This window comes from Argopecten irradians, chromosome 1 (genome assembly GCF_041381155.1).
Source record: "Argopecten irradians isolate NY chromosome 1, Ai_NY, whole genome shotgun sequence".
Taxonomy (NCBI): Eukaryota; Metazoa; Mollusca; class Bivalvia; order Pectinida; family Pectinidae; genus Argopecten; species Argopecten irradians.
In genome coordinates, this window is record NC_091134.1 from 73,715,216 (window position 1) to 73,726,530 (window position 11,315).

Genomic DNA, 11,315 nt, shown 5'->3' on the forward strand with positions numbered 1-11,315 from the left:
TTGAATATTTACCTCTTATTCCCCTATTGGGCCCACTCTTTCTGCTCCAGGGGGTCAAAGCCAAAATTTATACCAATTCTGTTACCCTCAAGGATGTTTCTGTACAAATTTGGTTACAATCCATGCAGAACTCTAGGACAAGTAGCGATTTTTAGGATTTACCTCTATTTCCCCTATTGGGCCTCGCTCCTCCTGCCCCCAGGGGGGTTAGAGCCAAAATTTATACAATTTTTGTTTCCCTTCCCCAAAGGATGTTTGTGGCCAAATTTGGTTACAATCAATGCAGAACTCTAGGACAAGTAGCGATTTATAGGATTTACTTCTATTTCCCCTATTGGGCCTCACCCCTCCTGCCCCCGGGGGTCAGAGCCAAAATTTATACAAGTTCTGTTCCCCTTCCCCCAAGGATGTTTGTGGCCAAATTTGGTTACAATCAATGCAGAACTCTAGGACAAGTAGCGATTTATAGGATTTACCTCTATTACCCCTATTGGGCCCCGCCCCTCCTGCCCCAGGGGGGGCAGGGTCACCATTTATGCAAAATCTGATCCCCTTCCCCTAAGCAAGTTTCTGGCCAAATTTGGTTGCAATCCATGCAGAACTCTAGGACAAGTAGCGATTTTTAGGATTTACCTCTATTTCCCCTATTGGGCCTCACCCCTCCTGCCCCCGAGGGGTCAGAGCCAAAATTTATACAAGTTTTGTTTCCCTTTCTCCCAATGATGTTTCTGGCTAAATTTGGTTACAATCCATCCAGAACTCTAGGACAAGTAGCGATTTATAGGATTTACCTTAATTTCCCCTATTGGGCCCCGCCCCTCCTGCCCCAGGGGGGTCAGAGTCAAAATTTATACAAGTTCTGTTCCCCTTCCCCCAAAGATGTTTCTGGCCAAATTTGGTTGCAATCCATGCAGATCTCTAGGACAAGTAGCGATTTATAGGATTTACCTCTATTACCCCTATTGGGCCCCGCCCCTCCTGCCCCAGGGGGGTCAGGGTCACCATTTAAGCGAAATCTGATCCCCTTCCCCTAGGCAGGTTTCTGGCCAAATTTGGTTGCAATCCATGCAGAACTCTAGGACAAGTAGCGATTTATAGGATTTACCTCTATTACCCCTATTGGGCCCCGCCCCTTCTGCCCCCGGGAGGGTCGGGTCACCATTTATGCAAAATCTGATCCCCTTCCCCTAGGCAGGTTTCTGGCCAAATTTGGTTGCAATCCATGCAGAACTCTAGGACAAGTAGCGATTTATAGGATTTACCTCTATTACCCCTATTGGGCCCCGCCCCTTCTGCCCCCGGGAGGGTCGGGTCACCATTTATGCAAAATCTGATCCCCTTCCCCTAGGCAGGTTTCTGGCCAAATTTGGTTGCAATCCATGCAGAACTCTAGGACAAGTAGCGATTTATAGGATTTACCTCTATTTCCCCTATTGGGCCCCGCCCCTCTTGCCTCAGGGGGGTCAGGGTCACCATTTATGCAAAATCTGATCCCCTTCCCCTAAGCAAGTTTCTGGCCAAATTTGGTTGCAATCCATGCAGAACTCTAGGACAAGTAGCGATTTATAGGATTTACCTCTATTACCCCCCTTGGGCCCCGCCCCTTCTGCCCCCGGGGGGTCAGGGTCACCATTTATGCAAAATCTGATCCCCTTCCCCTAGGCAAGTTTCTGGCCAAAATTTGGTTGCAATCCATGCAGAACTCTAGGACAAGTAGCGATTTATAGGATTTACCTCTATTACCCCTATTGGGCCCCGCCCCTCCTGCCCCAGGGGGTCAGTGTCACCATTTATGCAAAATCTGATCCCCTTCCCCTAAGCAAGTTTCTGGCCAAAATTTGGTTGCAATCCATGCAGAACTCTAGGACAAGAAGCTATTTATAGGATTTACCTCTATTACCCCCCTTGGGCCCCGCCCCTCCTGCCCCAGGGGGTCAGTGTCACCATTTATGCAAAATCTGATCCCCTTCCCCTAAGCAAGTTTCTGGCCAAAATTTGGTTGCAATCCATGCAGAACTCTAGGACAAGAAGCTATTTATAGGATTTACCTCTATTACCCCCCTTAGGCCCCGCCCTCCTGCCCCAGGGGGTCAGGGTCACCATTTATGCAAAATCTGATCCCCTTCCCCTGAGCAAGTTTCTGGCCGAATTTGGTTGCAATCCATGCAGAACTCTAGGACAAGAAGCGATTTATAGGATATACCTCTATCACACCTATTGGGCCCCGCCCCTCCTGCCCCAGGGGGGTCAGGGTCACCATTTATGCAAAATCTGATCCCCTTCCCCTAAGGAAGTTTCTGACCAAATTTTGTTAAAACCATGCAGTACTTTATGGCAAGTAGCGATTTAAAGGAAATGTTGATGGACGGACGGACGACGGATGCCGCGCCATGGCAATAGCTCACCGGTCCTTCGGGCCAGGTGAGCTAAAAACTGGAAAAAAAATCATGAAAATTAATTGTCCAGAAAATGTGTCAAGAATAGTAACAGTAGTCAGAAGTCTCTAAATTGTGAAATCAAAATCGCATGAATCAGCTGTTAGCGATGTAAATATGGAATTAATCACCGTGACATACGGGGTAAGGTAGTTTATGGTATGCAATGCATCATAATTTTGTTGTAATTTTAGAAAGAAAGAAAAAGTTATGAAGGAAACATGTGAAGAAAGGAAATGACAGCTAAGATCAAGCTTGGTAGATAACAAAATTTAAGCTAAAAATGAAAGAACCTACTTTTGTACATATACAATAAGTTTGGATCAGACATTATAATATATATAGGAAGAGACTATGAAGGGTACATATACAATAAGTTTGGATCAGACATATATATAGGAAAAGGCTATGAAGGGTACATATACAATAAGTTTGGATCAGACATATATATAGGAAGAGACTATGAAGGGTACATATACAATAAGTTTGGATCAGACATATATATAGGAAGAGACTATGAAGGGTACATATACAATAAGTTTGGATCAGACATTATAATATATATAGGAGGAGACTATGAAGAGTACATATACAATAAGTTTGGATCAGACATATATATAGGAAGAGACTATGAAGGGTACATATACAATCAAGTAACACAAGTGTCTAATATATAAATAGGACTACACAGTACACAGGGAATAGTTTACATCAACTATTCAAATATTGGGTTTGAAGATTTTAAAAAGAATTTACATATCAAAGTTAATATCTAACATGAACCAATTCCAATTAAACATATAGAGACATTGCAGTATTGTGTTAAAAATGGTTACATTTCAGTCCATTATAATTTATCCAATCCTCTGTTTAAGAACATTCTGACATTTTATTTTCACTCTGGAAACATGATGTCCGAACCACAAAGAGAAAACCTCAGGACAAAATGACCCGAGTGTGCTATCCACTCAGGAATGAAATGACTCAAGCGTACTCTCCACTCAGGAACGAAACGACTCAAGTGTGCTCTCAACTACTGCAGCACTTTCCTCCACTTCTTTTATCAGTGCAGCATACTTTTTAATCTAAAAAGACAAATAAGAAATTAAAAGTCTTTTATACAAATTTCTGATAGTTTAATTTCCAGTAAGTAAACAAATTATACAACAAGCATTTAAAACATCATGATATTCTCTCTTATACAGTTAGATTTATATACAGTATAACACCTTTCTTTCGCATGCAATTTACTTTCATGAGTTTTGTTTTTAATGTAAACCCGTGAAAACTTATCTCCATCAACTAATATCTTCCTCAATATTTAAAAATGCAAATAAAGCTGTAAATTCATGGTTTTCTTTTTCTTTAATAACAGATTGAACATATTTTGTGAAATAAAATTACAAATATTTATAGTGTATTAGAAATTCCTAAAGCTGTGATTCCTGATTCTCACCACTACAGTTTTATTGCAATTTTTTGGTATTTTTTCATGGAACAAGTAAAATATATGTTGGGGCAAGTGAGTTATTGGGCTTGGGACAAGTGGGCTATTGGGCTTGGGGCAAGTAGCTTTAAATTGTTGTTATACCACTGTAACATAAGTATCAAAATACCAACCACTCTGTTTTTCTGGATCTGTATTGAAAACCGGATAAATTCTTCAATCGTAAATTTCTCCAGTGGCTTGTCCAAGTTTAAATATTGGCAAGATGATGAATGCTTCTGATGCTCTTCCCTTTAAAATAAGAAGGCAATAACAAAACTTGAGGCTATATTGACTTTATCAAGAAGTAATAGAATCTTACATGGGCCAGTCAGGTGGACAGGGATATCTTAACCTGTGTGAAAGATTTTGGTTTATCAACCCGAGGCTTGCCGAGGGTTGATGGTCAAAATCTTTTGCGAGGGTTGAGATATCCCTGTCCACCTGACTGGCCCATGTAAGATTCTTTTTCTCCCAAACTTTAACGAGAAATGGTGAAAATTCAGTCGACATGAACGTCCCTGTGTATCAAAATGGTCACCCCATGTATTACTGAAGTCACTGTCTGGCGCGTGTGGGCGGTCTTTTCCCTACCCCAGTAAAAGACAGAGTTATCTTTTTCCTAGCAACTACAGGATAAACTTGTCAAGTATGGGAGAAAAAACCACTCTTCATATGATTTTAACCACGTTGGAAGATAGGTACATAATATATGCAGCTTATTTCAGAGAGTATAATATGTTTACCTTATGTTTTGAAAATTTACTTTTATAACTTTTTATTTGTTAAAAACAACTAACATTCATATCTCAGTGAACCAACTACAATGAAATTTTAACTATCAAATGATTATAAGTCTTGTTAACAATCACAGATATAGCCCATGCCAACTTTTAGAAAGTTTGCAGATCTTGTGAACACAAACTCTCTTACAGTTACTACTTAGCTATCACAGTTTAACCTGGTTAACACAAACTATCTTACAGTTACTACTCAACTACCACAAAGTTCAACTTGGTTAACACAAACTATCTTACAGTTACTACTCAACTACCAGAGAGTTTAACCTGGTTAACAAAAAAACTTTCTTATAGTTACTACAAATGTAACTATCACAGATTTTGACCTGGTTAACACAAACTATCTTACAGTTACTACTCAACTACCACAAAGTTCAACTTGGTTAACACAAACTATCTTACAGTTACTACTCAACTACCAGAGAGTTTAACCTGGTTAACAAAAAAACTTTCTTATAGTTACTACAAATGTAACTATCACAGATTTTGACCTGGTTAACACAAACTCTCTTACAGTTACTATAAAACTACCACAGAGTTTAACCTGGTTTACTATATAATTGAAGCGGTTTAACTGTCAGTATGTAAAGCTGTTTACCATGGTATGTCGCCTTTCTCCCATCCCTCTAGTTCCTTGAAGCATACAAAACATTTACAGGCATCTGGAGCCTCTTTGGTTGGACAATGGTAGAATCCAGCAGCTGCCATCTGTAATGATATGTTATATTGTATATGTCATCAATCTCTTCACAAACATGCAATGAAGGATATTGTGATATAACTAGAGCCAGCTGAGGTCACCTGGGACTGTATCAATCACCTGGATATTGTGATATAACTAGAGCCAGCTGAGGTCACCTGGGACTGTATCAATCACCTGGATATTGTGATATAACTAGAGCCAGCTGAGGTCACCTGGGACTGTATCAATCACCTGGATATTGTGATATAACTAGAGCCAGCTGAGGTCACCTGGGACTGTATCAATCACCTGGATATTGTGATATAACTAGAGCCAGCTGAGGTCACCTGGGACTGTATCAATCACCTGGATATTGTGATATAACTAGAGCCAGCTGAGGTCACCTGGGACTGTATCAATCACCTGGATATTGTGATATAACTAGAGCCAGCTGAGGTCACCTGGGACTGTATCAATCACCTGGATATTGAGATATAACTAGAGCCAGCTGAGGTCACCTGGGACTGTATCAATCACCTGGATATTGTGAAATCAATCCAAAACAAATCCTACCACGAACGACTTGTAGAACTCGGCCTACCATCACTACAGTACAGATGAAAGAGAAGCGATATGGTTCAAGTCTTCAGAATCCTACAGGAATTAGATGACGTGGATAAGTCAAAATTCTTCGTAATGGACAATACCTGTACTAGAGGACATCAAAGGAAACTGAAAAAAATACAGAAGCAGGATAAACTGCAGGAAGAACTGTTTCTCAAGCAGAGTGCACGTGGTAAATGATTGGAATGGTCTCCCTGTGACAGTCGTGTCATGATCAGCTATAAGTCTAAACTCCTTCAAATCAAGACTCAATGACCATTGGAGAAATCTACATATTAAATTCACACCTGACTGCTATTAACTAGTTTACTGTACAAACCACGTTTGAAAAACGAGTGATCTATTTTAGTGTCACTGTGTCGCTAAATAAGAAACTCAGATTTCATACCAATATCACACGATAGGAAGATAAAGATATATCGTACAATCACTACTGTTGCCATAAACGTATAAGTAATGATCCAGTCTAGGTTGATAGTTTGATAAATTGCGGTGTCAGAACTTATTGAGTGAAGCATACAGGACTCTAAAGGTGTAACCTAGTGAAATTGTTTCGCTGCTTACCAGAAATTGCTTCTTTTAAACCTTTTTAAAACTTTTAATTGTGAATAGTGATTCTAAAATATACATAATGTAAAATATCACCTCGTAGCGCAACAAGAAGAAGATCAAGGACGAGACCAAATATAGATTGGCTTTACAAGTCTAGGACTTACAACGGCTGGAAAACAGTGTGATCAGTGTGATATAACTAGAGGGCCGCGTCGATTTACCCCATACTACCCTACCCCATACTACCACATACTACCCTATACTACCACATACTACCCCATACTACCACATACTACCACATACTACCCCATACTACCACATACTACCCCATACTACCCCATACTACCACATACTACCCCATACTACCACATACTACCCCATACTACCACATACTACCACATACTACCCCATACTACCACATACTACCACATACTACCACATACTACCCCATACTACCACATACTATTCTTTTTAAGTCATTGTTGATTGAATATGAACTAATATTGCTTTTTTTGTATTAATTGAAGAATATTAGTAGCAATATCTTATAATTATTTGTTCGTCGCCAACTTATTTTGCTGAATAAATGTTAAGAGAGTTTCGCGACCTCTACGCTAACCCCATTAAAAACAAAACAAAGAACATTTTGTTATATATATACATATTTATTTTATTCAAATATTTATTTATATAAACTGTAAAATATCATAGAATCAACCTCAATAGAAATAGAATAAATGAATAACATAAGTAGAAATCTAACATTGATTATAAAATTGAACAGTAAGAATAATAGTATAAATGAATAATAACAATAAATATAATGACAACTAAAAAGTAATAACGGAAATTTATGAAATACCAAGCCTTAACAAGCTTGCCATTTGATGTGTTCTTTTTTTTGAAAGGAATTGAAAGAAGACCTTTTCTTTTTCAGTAGGTGTTTTTGATATCCATACATCTGGATTTACTTCTGAAATGTTCGGAACTAATCTGAAATTGCCGGTGCCATGCAAAGCACGTCTCAGGTCCAAAATCTGTATTTTGGAGACGCGGGAGATCTTGTCTACCAAAACGGGGAGGCTGTGCTGCTTCCAACCAGCAGCTTGTTTGAGTCTATTGTTGATAGATTCGGCGTTGTTGTTGGTCCACAGAGAATTTACAATTTTCTGACGAAGAGGGGCAATGACATGTGCGCTGAGTTTGGGCTATAGATATTTTGTCCAATAGTTTCTGAAATGTTCGTTTTTTTCAAAGAATGGTTGTAGTTCTTCTACTCTAGCAGCATATTCAAGATCATTTTTGCTGAAAACTAATCCATTCTCAGCAAAGATGGCCTTGACTATACTTTGTCTGGACTTCGAATCAGTCCCTGACTTTTCCAGAAATCTCACTAGATTTTCCTTGATGTGTTTTGTACAAAGAAGAAATTTTGCCCCAGGAAAGTTTGCCTTCAATGCATTTGTCATCGCACGCTCTTCGTCAGTCCCAATAACCACATTATAGCTTTCAAGCATATCCCTTATATGCCCCAGAAAGTAGCTGTATGTTTTTGTTTCCCCATCCCAATGAATAAACGTTGGCCCTAACATAATTGGATGTTCCCCTGTTTCTCTGTGGAACACGCCCTGGTTCTTATAAGATGTTGGGGTAACGAAACATTTACCAAGATTAAAAGTCCTATCTATCCCTATAATACTTCCCGCGTCTCCAATACAGTTTGATTTCATATCTATGATTTGCTCCTCTGTGTAAAGGATTACGTTTGGCAGTCTGTCCTTCCCATGCTCAATTCGTTGTATGTATGGGTCTGATTCCGATTTAATCATGATGTCTATGACTTCATCTGCTATATTGTTATTTGCTTTATTTGTACAATTTTAACATGACTACGACATTTCTACTATTTGGCACCAGCTACATTGAGCGACTTCGGCGGTACTGTGGTGGAGATATGGAAAGCCCTCTGTGAAGTTTTCCATCACCAACCAGCTTTGGCAGAGAGCTATGGATGCAGAGGCAACATACCGGTATGTCTTCCTACATCTTGGCGGCAATGACGTCACCCCTACTTTATCCCCGCAAGACATTTATGAGAACATTCTCCACCTGGTAGATGACTTTTACAATGCCGGAGTTCAAGGAGTCTACATATCGCAAATCATGACAAGAGGAGACTCTTCAAAAGTTCCAGGCCTTACCAAGACCAGTTTCAACCGCCAACAAAAAAAAAGATTAATAAACTTGTCGAGAAAAGATTTGGCCCGCAGTTTGTGAAGTTTGAGCAAGACATAAAATTTCCCCGAGATTATCATCCCGACCTGGTCCATCTTAATACAGATAACAGCGGCATGAAAAGTACATGTGGAGAATCCGCAGAATTATCAAGAGCTTTTCCTGATGACCCTGTTAGCCCACAATACCAAAAAAGCCCTTTTTAGGGCTACAAATAATCTCAAAAAGCACATGAAACGCTCGAAAATACGCACTAAACGGCCCTTTTCAGGGCCATTACAATTCTTTCATTACTATACAGCATTAATTATGCTCAAAATTCCGCACCAAACGGCCCTTTTCAGGGCCATTACTTTTTCATTACAGCAACAGATACGCTCAAAAATCCGCACCAAACGGCCCTTTTCAGGGCCATAATTTTTTCATTACAGCAACAGATACGCTCAAAAATATGCATCAAACGGCCCTTTTCAGGGCCATAAGGGCCATTATTTTTTCAATTACAGTAACAAAGGAAAATAGTACCATTCTTTCATAACAAATACACTCTAAAATACGCAACAAAGGGTCCTTTTCATGACCATTTAACACTATTATTACAGCAAAAATATGCTCGGAAATAATAATAATAATAATAAAGCATACTAAATAATATTAAAATCATTTATTACAAACAGTTATGATTTAAATAATATTAAAATCATTTATTACAAACAGTTATGATTTGCATTGTTAGAAAGACTATTTTACTTTAAACCAAATGGCACACAAATAATGTATTTGTTAAATAACGTATCTAATTAGCTTTATTAAATTACAAAATTGAATTTTATTTGATAAAATGTCCATTTTGAGGTTGTATGAGGTAGTATGGGGTAGTATGTGGTAGTATGGGGTAGTATCTGGTAGTATGGGGTAGTATGGGGTAAATCGACGCGCCGTAACTAGAGGTCCCCTGAAAATGTATCAATTAATCTATATTCTTGCATCGACCTACTCCCATAACATGAGAGTCGACTGGTCAGTCGGTTTTTTTTAACTGGCGTTATTCTTCTTCTTCTTCTTTGGTGAGTCACCAGCCGTCAATAGTGGCGATTTTAGGTGAGTGATTGGCTCAGTGGCGTGGGGGAAGGGGTTATATACAGTGCTTTTTTTTTTTTTTTTTTTTTTTTTTTTTTTTTGTGCTGGAATAGATAAAAGTAGATAGGTTAAAATCATGATAAAAAATGAGGTGTTTATTTGTGAGTGGGGGCTTCAAGGGCTACGTTGTTTATGTTTGCCTTGAAGCCCTCCAGTGTAGTGTTTTGTACTGTTGCCACAGGGAGGAGATTCCAGTATGTGATGGTGTGTGGGAAAAAGGAGTACTTAAATGTATCCTTTGTGGCGGCGATGTGTCTGTATGCATAGGGATGTGTGTGTCTAGTGCGGGTGTCTACAGGTGTTAGGTATTGTTCTGGGTTGATGGCAACGAGATGGTGTGTGATTTTGTATAGGAGGATGAGTCGTGATTGTAGACGGCGTGTTTGTAGTGTTGGCCATTGGAGTGTGTATAACATGTCTGAGACTGAAGAAGTGTTATGATACCTGTTTTGTATCATACCTGTATATCTTGCTGCTCTGCGTTGAGTTTTTTCTATTTGTTGTATTTGGCCAGTATTGTGTGGGTCCCAGATAGAGGAGCAGTACTCAAGTTTGGGTCTAACAAGTGCTTTATATGCGTGTTCTTTAATGTGTGGTGAATTGATTGTGAGGTTTCGTTTTAGGAAACCTAGTGTTCTGTTTGCATTTGCGGTGATGTTGTTTATGTGTTTGTCCCATTGGAGGTTGTTTTGCAGTGTGAGGCCTAAGTATTTACTGTGTTTGACGTGTTCAAGTGAGTGGTTATGGAGAGTGTAGTTGTGGTGGATTTTGTTGCGTTTGGTGGTAGTGGAGATGACGTTGCACTTGTCGGGGTGAAATTGCATTAGCCAGTCGTGTTCCCATTGTCCTGCATTGTCAAGGTCGTGTTGTAGTTTCTGTGTGTCTTCTTGTTTGTTTATGGTCTTGTAAATGATACTATCGTCTGCGAAAAGTCTAAGGGTGCTGTGTTTCATGTATTCATGTAGGTCGTTGATATATATTAAGAAATTATTTTGCTGACTCTCGATACGACGTAATGTTCCAAAAATGTCTCGCCGTTCTATACCTCTAACATTGTTGGAGTAGCATCGACCATGACGTAAGCCTACTACATCTGAAGAATGATGGTTTACTTTTACCTTCGACGGAGAACAACTGCCGGTTTTAAACGGCCACTTCTTGAATGATTTCAGTCTATCCTCTTCTGCGTGCATGAAATACTCAGAATCGTCTCCCATCGTGACGTTTGCAGATGTGAAAACTTAGAACTTTCAAATAAAGCGCTCAGCTACAAAATACCGGATATTGCAATAATAATCTAAACACCGAAACGGGACTTTATTTCCGGAATGTATTTTTCCAATGAAAACTACAAAAAAAAC

The 11,315-nt window shown here is 39.2% G+C and overlaps 1 protein-coding gene across 1 annotated transcript; it reads right to left on the reverse strand.

Moving 5' to 3' along the window:
* On the reverse strand, positions 1 to 11,251 carry LOC138307741 (baculoviral IAP repeat-containing protein 5-like). The gene is made up of 4 exons (XM_069248601.1): positions 11,073 to 11,251; positions 5,320 to 5,429; positions 4,056 to 4,173; positions 1 to 3,520 (listed from the first exon to the last, which is right to left on the reverse strand). The coding sequence occupies exons 1-4, from the start codon at positions 11,169 to 11,171 to the stop codon at positions 3,437 to 3,439; spliced, it is 411 nt and encodes a 136-aa protein (XP_069104702.1). The 5' UTR covers positions 11,172 to 11,251; the 3' UTR covers positions 1 to 3,436.
* Positions 11,252 to 11,315: the final 64 nt, after the last annotated feature.

Excerpts from the sequence above, each read along its gene's own strand:
- LOC138307741 (XM_069248601.1), bottom strand. The coding sequence starts at position 11,171 with ATGGGAGACGATTCTGAGTATTTCATGCACGCAGAAGAGGATAGACTG. Across the intron at positions 5,430-11,072 it reads GCAGTTGTTCTCCGTCGAAG|ATGGCAGCTGCTGGATTCTA; the intron begins GTAAAAGTAAAC and ends ATATCATTACAG. Across the intron at positions 3,521-4,055 it reads AGATCCAGAAAAACAGAGTG|ATTAAAAAGTATGCTGCACT; the intron begins GTTGGTATTTTG and ends TTGTCTTTTTAG.